This window comes from Ptychodera flava, chromosome 19 (assembly GCF_041260155.1).
Source record: "Ptychodera flava strain L36383 chromosome 19, AS_Pfla_20210202, whole genome shotgun sequence".
Lineage (NCBI taxonomy): Eukaryota > Metazoa > Hemichordata > Enteropneusta > Ptychoderidae > Ptychodera > Ptychodera flava.
Genome location: NC_091946.1, coordinates 39,313,985 through 39,333,746, shown reverse-complemented (window position 1 = coordinate 39,333,746; position 19,762 = coordinate 39,313,985). Strand labels below are relative to the sequence as shown.

Here is a 19,762-nt window from a genome sequence, read left to right as displayed (position 1 = left end):
GAGCCAAGGCAAACCCCGATAATAGATCCCGTGGCAGAAAAACTACATTTTCTACGATTTCTGCATCGTTTACCCGTATACAAAGATGCGGATAGCTATTGCCACTGTCATGATATGCATTATGTTGAATCATTCAAAAACGCGCTGAATACAATGACAAACGCTTCGTTTTCGGACGAGAAACGTATACCATGAAGCATGAGAACTAAGGAGTGTCGATCGATCGCCTGGCAACGTCATCACGGTTTGTACAAATCCGAAGCGACGCCGCGCCGAACCTCTGCTCCAGTAAGACTTCGAAAACGTCTATGTTCAAGACAAACCTATTGGGGAAATGAGTGGATGTATCGTATGGAAAGTAAACCGTAAAATTGGGTGAAAATAGTATACGTAAAGTCACCGTGCAGTCAATGTTTACATTATGTGGCGTGCACGATCTATTTTTGGAGGTGTTCAACCAGCTGTTTTAATTTGCTACTTTTTGTTCACAAAGAAACCATTTTAGTTATGTTTTGCTCCGCCCATTTTTATCGATTTTTCTCGGTAGGGCCCTACCGAGAGTTACCGGTTTAACACATTTCAAGCTTTTTGAATTGAAGTCTCAGCCAATGTTCATCGGCACTACGGTCGTTTCACACTAAAAGCCCGCTGAAATAAAAGCGTGACAAAATCGCCGCTGAGAAACAATAGGTCTTCAACCACATTTACTACAGAGTATCGGCGGATATGAAAGAGGATCGGGCGAAAAAAATAAAGGATCGGGGCCGATCCTGTTAAACGGCCTAGGGAGAACATTGAGGATTGCATGCAGTCGCAAAACAAACCGACAGATGTGTGAACGGCCCCTCTTTATTACACGACGTTGTCAGTTGCTGTCATTTTTATACAATAGGCTTTCAGATATTGTTCGGACAACTGACTGTGAAAACAGTTTAGGCTACAGAAAACAAAGGTGGGCGGGCGAGATAAAAGGTGGGCGGGCGAGATAAAAGGTGGGCGGGCGAGATTAAAGGTGGGCGGCGACAAAAAGAAGCCGGGCGCACCGCCCGTCAAAAACCCCTCGTGGAGAACACTGCGAGGGATATGGGAGGGCTTTATTTTTAAAATATCATCCAATGATAGTTTGGATTTATTTTATAGACATCCTAAAGGAAAGTCATTCATTGATGCCAAGCCGCAACTTTGAACAAAGCCAGAGCCCGGGGATGTTTGAGTACGATCACCCGGCCTCGACAAATTTACCCAGAGACCGGCGTTGGCGTTGATAGATCATACCAAGTAAAGTTTTCTTACTACTATCTCGCATTACTTTTTTTTGCGGATTTTTGTAAATCACACATTTCCAATCGCGTAAATAATAAGCTTAGGCTCCATGCACTGAGAATAACCAAGGGACGGACTACGTCGCATCAGAACATTTCCACGTCCTTTCATGTGATGATCGACCTTCGCCACTCCATCCCGGTGTCAGCCTTGGCCGGACTGGATGTGTTTAATCACGGTAATTTGACAGCAATACTTGAAAAGAAATACACTACATCCCAACTCATTGTAAAACTTTATCTTTCTGACATTATTACCCAAACATCCTTTCACAAACTCCTCACTTTGCGTGATATGCACATAAATATACGTTTTCCAAGGCCAGGAGATACGGCGCGCCTTTCATCGGCTTGTAACATACATAGGAGTTCGTTGACCTCATTGTACGTCTGGCTGGGCGACCGACTGGGCGACGCGCGCGAAATCAAAGTATCTTTTAAAAATTGGAAGTTTTGAATAGTTCATGTTGTTTGAAGGTTATAATGTTTAAAAGCTTATGGCTCCTATCATATTCCTATCTATTGATCTAAATCTACACCTCTTTTACGAGCGTATACCGTTTCGGTCACAGGATCATGTTTGTTTGCACAGGCAAAACATGGTCGGGGTGCGACTCCGCGGCTTGTCCGGAGTGTTCCGCGGTTTGTTTGATGTCGCTAATTCACATTAAATCAAACCCATTCACAATTTTAAAGACGGGACGAGTAAACAAAGTTATGGCTGGAGTAAATTAACATGTTTCGGGACATTATACGCGTAAAGATACTTGAAATTAGCGGTTTTCGTTCGTGCTGAATTTGTTCCGTTAGAACATAGAGTAAGCGACGGGGGTCACGTACAGCGGTCGGGCGCACTTACAAACAAAAAGTCGGTCGCGAGCCTCCCATCGGAGACGGGATATTATAATTATTAATCGCAAGTACGGAGATAATTTAAGCAAACAAATTAAACCAGGTTAATGTCAGAATAATCCGCAAGAAACTTACTAAAATGTACCTCATTAAATGCGATTGTGTTTGTTAGTCCCCACGGACACCGTCCGGGGGGACTTATAGGTTTGGTCATGTCCGTGCGTCCGTGCGTCCGTGCGTCCGTCCGTCCGTCCGTTCACGCAGATATCTCAGAATGCCTGGAGCGATTTCATTCAAACTTGGTACAAGGATTACTTCATATGTCATACAGATGCACGTTGATTTGTTTTGTAATGCGATCCAATATGGCTGCCAGGCGGCCATTTTATTACGATTTTTTCATGTACAGAGCCATAACTCAGGCATGTTTCAACTGATTTTATTCAAAGTTGGTACAAGGACATTGACCAATGTCATAGATATGCACGTCAATTTTTTTTGTGATACGATCCAATATGGCCGCCGTGCAGCCATTTTGTTACGATTTTTTCATGTACAGAGCCATTACTCAGGCATGTTTCAACAGATTTTATTCAAAGTTGGTACAAGGACATTGACCAATGTCATAGCTATACACATCAATTTGTTTTTTGATACGATCCAATATGGCCGCTCTGCGGCCATTTTGTTACGATTTTTTCATGTACAGAGCCATAACTCAGGCATAACTCAACCGATTTTATTCAAACTTGGTACAAGGATATTGACCTATGTCATGCACATGCACATTGATTTTTTTGTAATACGATCCAATATGGCCGCCGTGTGGCCATTTTATTACATTTTTTCATGTCCAGAACCATAACTCAGACATGTATCAAGTGAATTTATTCAAAGTTGGTACAAGGAGATTGACCAATGTCATACATATGCACATTAATTTGTTTTGTGATACGATCCAATATGGCTGCTGTGCGGCCATTTTGTTATGATTTTTTCATGTACAAGCCGGAACTCAGGCATATCTCAACCAATTTTAATCAAATTTGCTACAAGGACATTGACCTATGTCATACATATGCACATTTATTTGTTTTGTGATACGATCCAATATGGCCACCGTGTGGCCATTTTATTACGATTTTTCCATGTCCTGAACTACAACTCACACATGTATCAAGCGAATTTATTCAAAAGTATTTTTATCACAGACCTAATGAAGAGGACTCTATCCTCTCTGAGGACCTGTAATCAAAGTACCCATTAACAAGTGGGGACTGTGTCATCAACGATGACTTGTTTATATTTGCCTTTATTATAATTTCTCGCGCGGGGGCACCGTCAATTGTTAGGGTAAGCGAGAGTACACGGGATTTTGCGAGAGATTTTGAAAAATCACATTTTTTATCAAAATGATGAATTTTTATCAACATATTTCTGTACGACCGTGTTCCTGAATGAGAAGAGAACGTGTGGCCACAAAACAGTCTCTTTACGATCTGTGCTTGGAGAACGGGGTGAAAAAAAGATCCGGGCGTAAATAGGTCAACCTGAATTCTTTTTACTATATAGTAGTAACTATTACATAAAGAATGTACATGTTGTTAGAGGTATCTTTCCCAATTTTGAATTCACAATTTGCTTGCATGAAAATTGGGTTTAAGTTGTGGTACAGTGTTCAGGTTTAGTTGTTCAATGAAAAGAAAACTTGCCTACAAAAAATCTGAACTTTAGTTCTTAACTTTCTAATTCTGTTAAGTTTTATTGTAGACTTTAGCAAAGATATTTAGATATTTAGCAAACTTCAACTTGATCACAGGACTGATGTTAAAATATTGTCTTTGCTGTGACTCTCCCAGAATGAAACCTTTGACACCTTGAAATCATGACAACACATATACTATTCATGTGTGAACACCATATAAGCTATTGCATTGGACTTGAACATATTCATTTGTTTCTTGACAATTTGCAGGAGCTCAAACTACGGATGACTTTTTGATCAAACCAGAAACAAAGGAAACCAAACTAGATACATCCCAATGGCCATTGCTGCTGAAACATTTTGACAAACTTAACATTCGAACTGGACACTACACACCACTGCCAACTGGTTCATCGCCTCTCAAGAGAGAACTCAAAGATTACATTGCGTAAGTATTATACAATACAATATTACAGTCAGTAGTTTATGATAGTAACAGACTTTCACACACATAAATACATAAAATTAAATTCTTTGCAATTTACAAGAATTAATTTAATTGTATTTGAAAGTTTAGTATGTCTTTAGTTTTGGTGCGTATAGCAGTTACATCTCTAATTTAGGAATTCATTTACATTGCATATGATTATGAGATTATATGTTGAAAACGTCAGTTTACTAATGCAATATAGCACAAAATACATGTAAGAGCGAGAATGGAAATGTGGGATTTAGCCAGTGTTTTCACGTTGCGCAAATGTGTTAGATGTTGGCATTATCTTAGTTCTAGATTTGTAGACTAGCATGATTGTACAGGACATGTTGAAAAATAGTTAAGAGTTAAGTGTACAGAGGAAAGATGCATTGTTACAACGCAAAGATACATCGGTTTGGAATGTTATTCATATTCATCAACAAACAAAGTCCATAAGCACAGTACCCTTCTTCCTGTACTGGTGTGACTTAGCTTGCTATGCAACATTTATTTTCACTGAGGGAGGGCTACTTCCATGTTTTAACAGTAAACCTAACCTCAATTTGTCATGAGTATTATATTTTTCAATTTTATGTCATTGCTAATTTTGTGAAAGGAAAACTGAATATGTGACAGTTCATGACTGACAAAATCTCACATTGAAGAGACTTGTAAACTTCTGCCTAAGGTAAAAAAAAATAAATGGTGCTGTTCTGATAACATGGTTTCCAAAAATAGGGTAGGTAGGTCGGCAGGATTTTTTTTTTCCAAAATATTTTTATTTTTAAATATGCGTTTTTCAGGGGTTCAGGGCGGTCAAACACTGGCCACAACATTTCCAGAAACATGTATCCTACATATAAAAGGAAAAATATAAGACATCCTCGTTCAAGCAAAAATTAAATGCCAAGTAACGAACGCGTGATTTTTTCGGGTTTCTTTTTTTTACTCCCGTGTTTACGCATCTCTAAAAAGTTTAGGGTCGGTGGGTAAAAAATAGGGTAAGTCAGGTTATCGGAACAGCGCAATTTTTTTTGTTCAGCCTAATACTTGTATACTAAAACCGTCTGGAGAGAACACTGATGGAAGATGTTTTAAAAGCTTTCCAAAATGACCATCTATGCATTTTATGCAGGTTTTAACTGTGAACTTGGAATGAAGTGCCATTCCATTTATCATGTTGTCATATTGTTAACAGCCAAAAGTAAAGAAATCATTTATTTCCTCTTATGATTTCAGGAGTGGGTTCATAAATTTAGACAAACCAGCAAACCCTTCATCACATGAAGTTGTATCATGGATCAAGAGAATATTACGTGTGGAAAAAACTGGACACAGTGGAACACTTGATCCTAAAGTGACAGGATGCCTTATAGTTTGTATTGAGAAAGCCACAAGATTAGTCAAGTCACAACAGAGTGCAGGTAAAATTAGTAATATTTTCAAAAAAAAGTTGATTTACCATTTATGGACAATGTCAAACCATATATGGACAATGTCAAACCATATATGGACCATGTCAAACGATATATGGATCATGTCAAACCAGATAGGGAAAATGTCAAACCATATATGGACAATGTCAAATTATAGAGAGACAATGTTAAAAACTTTAGTTTTTTGCCTTTTGTTTGCTAGTTAATTTTTAGTGATCGCTGAAATGCACACACCAGTCATTAATGATTTACTACGTTCCAACTTTGTGGAAAATATATTACCTTGAAATACAGCAGTTATAGGTTATACAAATACTGTTCAGTGTGTAAAATATTGATGCCTAAAAGATTCTGTGATTGTTGAAATGAGGAGAACATATCTGGTGTTTAGTAGATCTCACAGCTACACACTGTTGTATAAATACAATAAAATGATCATATACAGGATTACGGTATTATGCCTAAAGTGTAGTCTACACTTTGCCTTGTCTTTTATCAATCACTGTAGCTTTGTCAGTGAATGCTTTGATACCCACACAAATTTACAGCACTAACTGCTAGTCTGTTCTCACAGATATGGTTGCAAAGGGAGATATGAAAATTTGTGGGTTTTGATCATTTGAAGAAATATTTCAGTGAGAGACATATATCTAGCTTGGTTTATAAATATCAATAGTGCTAGCAGTCTGTCTCTTAGTAAACCTAATACATTCAGCTCTGATGATTGTGCAAAACTCGTTAAATTATGAATTTTGAAATTGTGAATCTTCCCTCAACAGGAAAAGAGTATGTTTGTATCGTAAGGCTACACAGTGCCATAGAGAGTGAAGCAAAGCTAGCAAGGGTAAGCTTTAAAAGTTTACTTTTATGTTTCTTAATGTTAATAAAAAAATGAATATTGCAAGAGAGTCTGTAACTTGCTGGTGAAATTGATGTCATCTCCAGTGTGGAATGAAAAAGTGAAAGAATAAAAATAATTGTTTTGACTTTCAACAGACTTACATATTTAGGAAGGACCTAGCACAGTCTTAAATTCTGAAAGAGAAAAGGCCATGATATGCTTTTGCCTTCATGTAAGGACAGATACTCTACTTTTTTGATATCAATGTCTTCACGGTTTTTGTTGCCAGGCAATTGAAACACTGACAGGAGCAGTTTTTCAGAGACCACCGCTGATATCAGCTGTGAAAAGACAACTCCGTGTCAGAACAATCTATGAAAGTAAACTGCTTGAATTTGATGCAGACAGGCATTTAGGTAAGATGTTAACCTTTCTTTTGCAAAATTTAATCTTATTGTACATCCATTGTCTGCACCAGACAGATCCCTCTACTCTGCACCAGACAGGTCCCTCCACTCTGCACCAGACAGGTCCCTCAACTCTTCACCAGACAAGTCTATCTGCACCAGACAGGTCCCTCCACTCTGCACCAGACAGGTCCCTCCACTCTGCACCAGACAGGTCCCTCCACTCTGCACCGGACAGGTCCCTCAACTCTTCACCAGACAAGTCTATCTGCACCAGACAGGTCCCTCCACTCTGCACCAGACAGGTCCCTCCACTCTGCACCAGACAGGTCCCTCCACTCTGCACCAGACAGGTCCCTCCACTCTGCACCAGACAGGTCCCTCCACTTTTCACCAGACAGGTCCCTCCACTCTGCACAAGACAGATCCCTCTACGCTTCACCAGACAGGTCCCTCCACTCTTAACCAGACAAGTCCCTCCACTCTTAACCAGACAAGTCCCTCTGCAGCAGACAGGTCCCTCCACTCTGCAGCAGACAGGTCCCTCCACTCTGCACCAGACAGGTCCCTCCACTCTGCAACAGACAGGTCCCCCTACCCTGTCTTTACAGTCTCTTAGAACTTTGTTCAATGGTAACCGTGATTACAGTAGTTCAATTTTCATGCTCGTGAAATTTCCTCTACCCAACAGGTGTGTTCTGGTTGAGCTGTGAAGCAGGTACTTACATAAGGACGCTTTGTGTGCATGTTGGCTTGTTACTTGGAGTGGGAGGTCAAATGGCTGAACTTCGTAGAGTCCGGTCTGGCATCCAGTCAGAAAAGGTACGTCAGTCGGCCCTTTGCTTCAAATAATGAGCAAACTCAAAACTTTTTCATATTTTGACTACAGTATGCTTCCACCCAGAAAATTTTGAAAAATGTGAAGCCACACCACTGGCTGGCATTTTACTATACTTTACTTGGATATCACAGGGCATTTCAATAAAAATTTGTTTTGAAAATGCATCACAAACTCTGACAATGCCCAATGATGACAAATTCTCTTGTGATCTTTCAATGTGAACGATACTAGAGCCAATCCACAGAGGGCGCTCTCTTTCAGTGACTGATATGGGAAGACATTTTCTTTGTTCATATTTCAAGTTTTTTCAATCCATTCATAAATGATCAATACTCTTTAGGCACAATCGTATGAATATTTCACTGTGGCTGCCTCCTTGAAATATCTCCCATGTGTTTGAGAAAAATGAAAAAGGAAGAGTTAATGGGGACAAAATCGGCCATTTTTCATGAATTATCTGTGATGCAAGATACTACTTACATTGTTTGACATGTTGAAAGATACTTAATGAATGGGTGACCATGTATATATTTGACCCCGGCTTTAGACACGATACATGAAACCATCGCGAAAATGAATTAATGGTCATGACCATTGATCCATTTTTACCATGGTTTCATTTAATTTGTCTAAAACCGGGGTCGAATATATGCATGGTCACCCACTCATTCAGTATCTTTCAACATGTCAAACAATGTAAGTAGTATCTTGCATCAAACAAAATTCATGAAAAATGGCTGACTTTGTCCCTTTAATATTTCTGCATAGATGGTTCAGTCTCTTTGAGTCAAGGTCTTCTCTGTAACCATTTGTTTAAACAATTTGACAGGATACCATGGTAACAATGCATGATATTCTAGATGCACAGTGGCAATACGATCACAACAAAGATGAAACGTACCTAAGAAGATGTATAAAACCATTGGAAGCTTTGCTCACATCACACAAAAGAATTGTTATCAAAGACAGTGCGGTAAGTATTTCTAAGTGTCATGTCAATCCTTGTATGAAATCACTACCTATGTTAGGTCCTTCTAATTCCCTCCCTTCCTCCCTGTCTCTACACCAATGCTAATTATGACAAACTCAACCCTTTACCTGCCAGATAGTATCACTTCCCCATCAGCCAAGTCAGTAAAAAGCGGTATTGAGCCAAAACATGACGTATTTTCACCCACTTGGCTTGGTCTGTTACAGCATCTTTAGTTCATAAAAATCAAGTTTACAGTATTTATGTTTTCAACGGCCTTCAAATGTACAGTATTATGTTTAAATACACCATATGGAATATGTTGTGTTTCATTAATTTTAACGATCTTGACCTGGTGGTGAAATATGGACTTGGCAGGAAAAGGGTTAATGCAATATAAATGACACTCACTAATTCATTAAAATTTGACAATTCATGTGTTTACTTTCATTGTTGTATTGTATTGTTCTAGCATTTATTGTGTTTACTTTCATTGTTTATTGTATTGTTCTAGCATTTATTGTGTTTACTTTCATTGTTGATTGTATTGTTCTACCATTTATTGTAGATTTGCTATGTGAGATTCCTGAATTGCATAAATTCAATGTAAAACACGGACCTTGTCTGTCCTTTGCTTAATATTTTGTGAAGTTTATAAACTGCACTTTTCTGTTACTATATTTGTGTTAGAAAGGAATTTTATAATGATCGGTTTGTTTTGAGAGGAAAAGAGAGATTGAAGGAGTGTACATCAGGATTCAAAATGATCTGAGATTTAAATGTTGTTATTCATTAGGCATGGCACAGAAATGTTCAATTAAATGACCAACATGAAGATTGCTATTCTGTCAGACATGCACCCTGTGTGTTCTGTATTGCTACACTTGCTACACACATCTAAGTTAAGTTACAAGTAGAGTTTAATGACTTCAAATATATTTTTACCATCAGGTCAATGCAGTATGTTATGGAGCCAAAATCATGTTGCCAGGAGTTTTAAGATTTGAAGATGGCATAGAGGTGAATTCAGAGATTGTATGTATTACTACCAAGGGTGAAGCTGTATGTCTGTGCATTGCCTTGATGACTACCGCTGTCATGGCAACATGTGACCATGGTGTTGTTGCTAAGATAAAGAGAGTTATTATGGAAAGGGATACCTATCCAAGAAAATGGGGACTTGGACCAAAGGTAAGGCTATGAATAGTTAGTCATTAACCACATATTTCTGTGTGACCCAGGTATGATACAATATCCTTGAAGATTGTCTTGTAATTGTCCATTTTCTTGCTTCTCAAGCTCCAAGAAGTGGAAATTTGAAATGTAATGGGAAATTCAGTGGATATCACATTTACCAAATTAATCACAGGGTTAACTATTACAGAGTTAGTCTTGCAGATTCTAAATGTTAATGAGTATGAATATCAATGACCCTGAACCACATCCACCCAAAGACTTCTATCGGTATCCCTGCCAGTGTCTTAGTCCATGTTTGAAGTCGTGTGGAAAGAAAGTATTGAAGAAATCTATTTCAATAATTTGAGTCTTCTAACTTACATGAGTTGTCCAACTGACATAAGGAACATCATACTCCAAAATTTAAATGGCAAACTGTGATAGCAGTAGGTGTATAAGTACCCTGTCATCTACTTCCAACTGTTTGTGTCTGGCATTTCATTTCAAAAGTTGTATCTTACACAACCATGATCAAACTCATTAGGATGTCATTTATGAAACCAGCATCAGTAATATGATGAAATGATTTCAAAGGCAGATTGAAGTTGCAATTTTGTTGTCTTCTTTTTTTTTTTTAAGGCCACGATGAAGAAGCATCTGATAAAACAAGGGAAGTTAGACAAGTACGGCAAAGCTAACAAAGAAACACCAGCTGAATGGTCATCATCATATGTTGATTATAAGTAAGTCATTTTACTTGAGATGCTGAGATTTCAATGAATTAAAGTAGTTTTCAACTCTTTCACCACCATGGTTTTGGCCCAAACCCCTTGTTATCAATAGTCAGTGTGGACCTGTTTACAGAGTGTAAACGATGTTTGTATTGTACAGCATGCACATTGAGGTTGTCTTGAATTATCACGTAGCAAGGCTCACAATCACAAGTAACCCTTTTCATACCAGACCATTCACTTCCATATCTGCCAAGTCAGTAAAAACTGATGTAGAGTCAAAACTGTATTTATTTTCACCAATTGGTTTGATCTGTCATAGCAGCTTTAATCCGTTTTGAGGGCCATTGAAATGTTCAATATTTTGTTACAATGCACCTTATGAGAAATGTACTTCACTAGTGTTAACCAACTCGACCTGATGGTGAAATATGAACTTGGCAGGAAAAGGGTTGGCCTGTGCACCCCTTATTTCTTGTAGGCAGGTCCAAAATCATTGTTGAAAATACTGGGTTAGGGCCAAACCATGTCGATGAAAGGGTAAACAAACAAGGAGTGTACTGTTTGTTTGAATGAAGGCAGTGAAATCTTAACTCATGAAAACATGATACATAAATCAAGTATGAGAACAGTTACATATGCAGTTTTGTTAAGTTCAACAAGAATTAATTTAATTTTTATATTGCTAAGCTGTGCGTGCTCAAAGGAAATTACAATAACACCAAAAAGATGGATGTTGGTAACTTTATTGTAACAGAACATGTGATAATTTCACATCTAACATTGGGAGACTGGGTTTGAAGCTAGGAAGTGTGACACCAAAATTTTACCAAAACTCTGTATACCTTTTCATATTTCTTAGCATGAATTTTAATGGCCGTGAGATCCATTCCTATTTTGAAATTGCAAATTACATAACTGAGAATTTAAAACAAATCTATGCCAGACCAAGTTTTTAAGTCTACCCTGAATATTCCACCAATTTTCAAACAATAAAATGAAAATCACTGATTTTATTATGTCCAAAAGCACATGAATTACATCATGACCCAAAAGTGTGAAAAAAGCTGCAGAAATTGGTCAAGTTTAAGTTGCAAAGTGTGTGTTACAAATTGCCAGCATTTATTGCCTTAAAATGTGGTTATCATAGTGAAAGTATTTTACCTGTCATGTGACATAATAGCACTTCAACAAGAAAGCATTCATGAAGATTTTTTTTATCTTGAACCTGACAGCCAAAAGAAAGAAAGTGAAAGACCAGGTAATGGAGATGTTACAATACAGGAAACACCTTCTAAGAAAAGAAAGTTGAGTGAAAGCAGCAGCAGTTCATCAGAGCCAGCATTGCCTCCACAGACCCCTGTCACTCCACAGACCCCTGTCACACCAGTTACTACAGAAAAGAAAGATAAGAAGAAGGAGAAGAAGAAGAAAAAGAAAAAACAGAAATTCAGTGATGTCGAGGTGAGATGTTATTTGTTGACTAGCTTGAAACGGATCGTAGAGATGATCAAATATGCAGATCCAAGGTGAAAGACTGCAGACCTTTTACTGAGACCAGAGATTTCACAAGAGTGGTTTTCCAGCAGACCAGCTGTAGGACTAAATTTGATGTGGAATGACTAAACTAGGCAAGGAGCAGTGTGCCGTCTCAGGGCAGGTGAAAAAAATTATTTTGAGTCAAAGTGCAAAAAAGTTGACATGCTGTTTGTCACCCTATGCACGAACAGGTTATAACTAAAAAGTCAGCAGTTAGAAGTACAGCGCCCTCTATGGTCGAATGTCGTTCTAGATTCCTTATACACTCACATGAGTCAGTGAGAAGACAAAAATGGCTGCCTCCTTGCCCATCGACCGATCGGCAAGATAAGTTTACTATATGTACGTAGTATCAATCCGGAAACTTAAGGAATGATGTTTTCAGATATTTTTTTGGCTCAAAAACTATAGGAAAACAGGTTATCTGTGTAAATTATGATACTGCTAAGCATTTCTAGTCATTGGCAGCCCTTATGAAAATTTTTAGCCTGCTGCACAGTGTTCCTGCGCAGGTGCGGCACTAGTGCAACAGGCAATTATTGTAACTCAACTGTAAGGCGACTTTTTCGCATGCAAATTAGCTGCTGCCGCACAGGCGCAAGAAATGATGGAAACAGTAACTGTGCGGCACCTTTGTGCAGGAACTGTGCAGCAATATACAGCAGGTTGCAGCAGCTCTGCTGTGTAAGGCGATTTTTTTGCATACAAATTCGTTGCTGCCGCACAGGTGCAAGAAGCAATGAAAACAGTAACGGTGCGGTAGCTTTGTGCAGGAACTGTGCAACAATACAACAAGTTGCAGCAGCTTTGCTGTAAGGTGATTCCTTCGCACTATACAAATTAGCTGCACTGAGCACATATATAGTGCAAGAAATGCTGAAAACAGTAACTGCAGTAACTTAGTGTTGGAAATGTGGAAGCCTGTGTTTGCACAATAGCCCTTTGAACTACAGAGTACCTGAAAGACTGTGCAGGAACTTCACAGAAAATTGTGGCACCTTGCAGGACAGCTACAAGGAGTAGGTAAAATTTGTGGCAAATTAATTTGAATGTAAATTTTGAATGTTACTGCAAATTTGCCGCAAACTCAATGCAGCGAATTATTTTGCATGTTACTGCACATGATTTGCTGCAAACTACACATGCAAAATTTCCTTCATAAGTTGGCATAATTCCACAGCAGTCAGCTCTGGAATAAACTTTAACCAATTTCAGCAACAGTAAGAAAACGAAATACATTATTGAATAGACAAGATATACTGAAAACCAAAGAAGCAACAAAATTAAGTGACAGCAAAATTTCTTGTATTGTACTATAAGTTTCAACGTTTTTATCTTTTCCAACGATATATGTTCAGCTCAGATATGTACACAGAAGTTGTAAAATCGCTTGTGTAAACATGGCCAATGTTAGTGACACGGTTGAAAACCTGACAGACTGTGGAAAGCACAAGATGTGTTTTATCCAACTAAGCTCTGAAATGCCAGTTTCACAAGAAAAAAACGGTCAGCGCAAATAAAGTTATTGTTTAATAAAAAGACAGAGAAAAAAAGATTAAATTCAAATTGTGGTACGATTTATTTTATATGCCATGTTCATTTCATGCCACAAGTATCTTCAAGAGATTTTCTTTTGACTCGAGAAGTTTCATGTAACATTTACATTACTGTCAAAGGCTGCGATTTGGCTTTCTGTTCTCTGAATTTCTTGTCCCTTCCTCACTATGCATTCTGAAAAATACAAATCGTTCAGAGAAGAGTATAAGTCTTTACCGTTTGACCAAACATTTTAAACATCGCAATTTGATGAAAGACATCAATAATTATTTGAAAAGAGACAAAAAAGTTGAAAACTTGAAGCAGAAAAATGCATAAACATTATGATTATTAAATTAATAATGATCAAATGTCCAACAGCGATGGACATTATAGCGATGAACAGGCGACAATTTGCAAAAATCTCAGCACTTACTGTAACTGTTGTCAAACGAAAGTGAATTCAGTATGAATCAGTACTCAACGAAAATTTATCAGTAGCTAAACATAGCAATACAGCGATTACAGAACATTATAGCAATGAACAGACGGACGGTACATTGACTTACATTTGAGAATGGCTCGCAGTGGCTGGATGATTCAATCCCGGTTCCAGTTGCAGGTCTCTCCGAACCGTGTGTCATATGTATGTCTCCGAACATAGTCAGCATTTTTACTGCTGTTCGCGTTCACAAATTTTGAAATCCGTCTATCTCTGGTGCTTTACACACGTTTTTCCAACACTGTGATATCATTTGGCTGGCAATTCCATAGAAAGATCACGAAATTGTCCACTGGATAACTCCCTAACAACAAGTACACAGCCGATGGTACCAAAATCTAACTTCGCGCCGATCAAGCCTTATGACGTTAACGGAAGTGCGATCTATAAATCATTACACGATTGATAATGTAGTCCCGTTTTTAAACACTGGAATTGACTCTACATTATGCACCAATCCGTTATGTTTCATACTTGATAGAGCACTCAATCTATAAGTATAATGAAAATGGTTATTTTCATCATAGAAAGACTCAAAATAGAGTAAACTTTCTTTCAACACGAAGATTCAATATCAATGCGCGAACTGAACTTAATGAACCGTGACCTCAGAGTGTAAACATGTCGGCTGCTCTCAGCGCTGGACGTTGGCAAAGTAGCGTATTGGATTTTCGTACAGCTGTCGGGATGGGAGTGTGAAAAACCCCAAAGTTGTGCTCGGCAATATAACTCTAACACTGAAAATATGGACAAAAACATTGAATATCAATCCAGTCATGATAGAAGGCGAGATTTTGTTAGCGATGACAGGCACAGACTTAGCTTCCAGAGCTGCGCACTGTACGTTCTTACCGTATATAGAAGTCTGAGCACGTCCGGCATCCACAGCCCTGCTTGTAGCGGGTCCTGCAACATTGAAGTTTACTTGTTTCTTTCTATAATGAAAAGTTCTCATCTGTCGATAATTTTAAGGTACAGATTTACAGTAACAAAAGTCTACGACGCGTCCTTACACAAGTTAAAGACCATCAGACTTAGATTTTGTTCGAAACTGTTTCAGACTTCAGTGCATTTTGGTATCACTCGCAGAAAATACAGAGTTTAACTTGCAAGACAGACAAGTCCCTGTTTTAAAAATTTGTTTTCCTAAAAATTCAGTTGTCGATTGAACCGTGATTTACCAAACCAGATCGTCGAAGGGGATACTCATGTTACATGTCACTGCTGTATAATACAGATGTACTCTTTATATCCATCATCCATGCAATGTTGTTGAGTTTAGGCCTGTGTCGCTTTCACCAGCTGAACTGTGCTTTAAAAGCTGTCCATTATCTAACAGTTTTTATAATTTAAAAATTGGATTGTCTGTTATAAAAATAAATGAATGTAAAATATAAATGAAAGGTCAGTTTTGTTTTCTTGAATATGACTGGTCACGAAGTGCAATGGTACACTGCACTTCCGGTAATGAAATAGTCGGCAATGTGCCCATCATGTGTTGCTCCATATTGGCAGCAATAACCAATAACAATCTGTACATGTAATGTCATTTCTGGCACACAAGCTGCACACTTTGATGGCCTGCTGCACACAAGCTGCACACTTCAAGGTCTGTTGTACACAAGCTGTACACATTTCACATTTGCCGCACACAAGGTGTACAGTAGGGAGAATATCGCACAGAAGCTGCACAGTTTTGTCTCCTGCTGCACAGTTTCTGCACAGATTAACACTGTGCAGAAACTGTGAAGCTAGCTGCATTTTCCTGCACAGCCTCTCTTGCACAGCTTTCCTGTGCAGCACTAGTGCAGCAACTCTGCAGCAGAGGTGCCGCTAGTCTACAGCAGAGCTGCCGCACAGTTTCATTTTCATAAGGGAGGCTTTTTACAGCTGCAACAGTGACGTGTCTGATTAATTGTAATTTCAATTGTGTCAGGCAGGTTTGCCCTGCGTCATGACAAGTCAAATTGGCTTAGCGGGCACACTAGCAAGGAGACAATTAAATGTCCCTCGATACTGATTGTTGGAGCAACTAAAAAATAATTTTGTTCAGTCAACACTTATTTGGTTGGAGATAACTTTATTGAAAAGCTGTCATATATTTTTTAAACAAGTATAGAGGATTGTTTAAATTGTGGAATTCTGCAGCAACCTCAGACATTAAAGTATTGCTAATGTTGCACTGAAATGTGCTATCGCTTGAATAATGAGTACGATGTTGTATATTTGCAGACTCCTAAAACAGAAGAGAAAAAGAAGAAAAAGAAAAAGAAAAAAGACAAGGAAAAGGAAAAGAAAGAAAAGAAAAGTAAAGCAGAGACAACGGAATCTTCGTCAGATTCAGACTAGATGAAATTCCAACAGTACATTCAAACCTTTGACACTTTATGAAATCAACAACAATCATGAGATTAATGCAGGAAAAGATATACAGATGTTGTGTCTGTGTAATACAATTGCACATAAACAATATCTGCATTCCATTTGAAGGTTTTCCATCCAGTATACAGGCCAGTCTGTCTAGAAACAACACATGTTGCTGATAATTATCATCACACCTGCAGCTTAATTTGACCTCTCTTTAATTTGTATCCAAGAGAAGTTATTTCTGTATTTTGACCCAGATTGTATAATAAAATACTCCAATTCTATCCATTTTGTGCAGAATATGTCATTTTTTACCCCAAAGTACAACACGGCATTAGAGAAGCAGTAAGATTAAGGCTGAGTGCACGGTTGTCTGTTTTACTCCTGTAAACATGGTTTTTTTTATCTAATACTAACATATGTTCTCTTTTAAGACCACAGCGCATAATGCATGGCTGTTCATAGGCTGTACAGTGAACACAATGCATTTATCTGTTATCAGCTGAATGATAGTGCAAGCATACTGTATCTTATACACTAAAGGCTTGACCACTTAATTATTGAGTGGGTTATGGTAAAAGTAATTGTTCCAAAGCCCCCAGTTCGTCATATGTATAGCATATCTGAGTATCTGTAGGTACAAATGTCCACTGTATTTAGTGTATTTTACTTTGATATTTAATGTGATGCATGTGTCTTTGTGGAATTTAGGAGCTCTTATTGTTTTAGTGCAAGTCCCAAATATATGCAAATTTGAATTGAAAAATGAAAGAATGATAACTGAATATTTTATTTTCTCAATTTTTGTGAAAAAAATTATTTTTAGCTCATATTTTGTTTTATATATAAATACCAAAAAGAGCTTATATGATGAGTCTGAGTGGCATCTGTATGTCTGTATATTTGTGGGTATGTATGTGCGGATGTATGTCCGTCACACACAAAGGCTCCCATACCACCAGAGCTACCATCTAAGTATTTGGTTTACAGGTAGATGCAGGGGTTGAGATGAGAATTTGTTCAAATGAACACATCAGTGTCAAAAATGTGCAAATGAGGTAAAAAAAAAGGGAAATACTGCAAGTGTGCAGGAGTGGTGGCAGTGAACTGAGTCAGCCCACACATCTGAATAAGAGGATTTTTACCTTTAACCTATTTGTATGCAGGGTACCTATTATGTTTGGGAGTGGTAGCAGTAACTGAAACAGCTAATTGGTCATTTCCTGTCATATCATTGTTTATGAACTGTAACATATTAACAGGTCTGCTGAATCCATGGATGTCTATTTTTGTACATCCATGGTAGAACGATTCTCTGCTATGCATGTTGCTAAAGTTGACCTTCAGTACCTAAAGTTTCAGATCTTATTTACTTTTGTCATTCTTAATTTTCGGGTTTAAATATTGCTTGTTGTTTCTGGTTGTACTGTGCAGAAATTGTCATAACATCAACGTATAATTTTCCTGCACGGAACAGATAGAAATAACACTTATTGTTGATCTTTGGTATGTACCAATTCTGATCAAATTTGAGCGACACCATATAATTGCGGTATTTTTTTTTGAAATCGATCACCCCATTGATTTGTTTGCAAGTCTCTACAGATGTCTTGGCCAAATATTCAAATCATTATATTACCATGCCCTGTCCATTATATTTTAATTGGTCGAGGTGAACTACGTGACTGCCCACAAATACACAGTAACAGTTTGTTTTCATGGCCGTTAATATGGATAATATCGTAAACATAGTTACTTTACAGCTAATACGAAAATTATGATTTGTACAAAGATCATAATCAACCAGAAAATAAAATGGAGCATTTGTGGGCCAAGTTACCGTACGACACTTTTTTCAAAAAAATCTCTGGATGTGCAAAATTTTTGCAGCACACGCTCCACTACTCACTGACATGTTCTAGGGCCCCGTTGTTGTTCGCATGGGAAATTTTCTTAAATTTTGACGGTTTCTCGGGGTTCGTTGATAATATAATTGAAATAACAAACTCCGCGCTGACCATTAACGTTTATTTATGGGCGCGGGCTCGAGGAAAGCCAAATTAACGGGATCGGCAAGCCTCGCCCGTTAATTTTGGGCTTCCTTTGGCTATAGGTCTTCTTTCTGTTAGAGAGTAGCGAGAAATTTTTTGGGATGACTTTGAATGACCTTTAACCTGATCTCAACCACCGCAGAAACACTGTTGCACCAAACAGCTTACCACTTGGGCCATAGGTAAAACTGATCACAAATGCTTTTCTGGTTACATGAACATAATAAGTCACATGATCTACCAGCCATGTTGGATTGAAACTTTAAAATTGACCTTATTAGTATAAAAATTGAAAAAAATATGACCGTACAGAAGCTTGGTAGACTATTTGGCAATGTTGCTTCATTGGAAATTTGAAGGTATCAGGCCATGGAGATTTTTAAGAATATCGAAATTTCAATGACCTTTGACCTGCCCTATACCTCTCAAGCTAAGTTATGGCAATACCTTATTCTGGCCCATACAGTAGTGTTTGGGGGCTGTTCTCTATTGACCCACAATGATCAGTATGAGACCAAATAACACACATAAATTTTTGTTTTACCCAAGAGTTTAACCCTCATGTCATCCTGTACCCAATTAATTATGCACATATCTTATTCTGGATAAACCAATAAAGCTAGAGATCTGATTGTGGCAGACAGGTATGATTATAGGAGAAGAGTTCATGTGACCAAGATGACCTTTGGCCTCAATTTGACAAGTATGCCCATAAATCAGAAACTACAAGTGCTGAACCCTTTAAATTGGTTGGGATGAAGCACCTAATTGTATCACAGGGTCCTCGAGCTCCGATGATGATGGTGATTAAACATTTAAAAATGAAGAAAAATAAAAATATATTTGGACTCAGTAAAGTTGTTGTTGTTGTTGTTGTTATTGATGTTGTAGTTGATAGTATTTGCAGAAAATGACAAATTATGCGCTGCAAAATTCAATACAGCCTCACTGTACACATGGAGGTAAGCTACCTCCATGCTATACACAAGCGCTGCAAAATTCAATACAGCG

The 19,762-nt window shown here is 38.0% G+C and overlaps 1 protein-coding gene across 1 annotated transcript; it reads left to right on the top strand.

The window, feature by feature from the left end:
• Positions 1 to 4,129: 4,129 nt before the first annotated feature.
• Positions 4,130 to 16,984, top strand: LOC139119483 (H/ACA ribonucleoprotein complex subunit DKC1-like). Its single transcript, XM_070683324.1, has 10 exons — positions 4,130 to 4,327; positions 5,594 to 5,778; positions 6,570 to 6,634; positions 6,921 to 7,047; positions 7,730 to 7,860; positions 8,709 to 8,852; positions 9,801 to 10,040; positions 10,665 to 10,768; positions 11,992 to 12,220; positions 16,566 to 16,984. Exons 5-10 carry the CDS (start codon positions 7,816 to 7,818, stop codon positions 16,680 to 16,682), a joined length of 879 nt encoding a protein of 292 aa, XP_070539425.1. The 5' UTR covers positions 4,130 to 4,327; positions 5,594 to 5,778; positions 6,570 to 6,634; positions 6,921 to 7,047; positions 7,730 to 7,815; the 3' UTR covers positions 16,683 to 16,984.
• Positions 16,985 to 19,762: the final 2,778 nt, after the last annotated feature.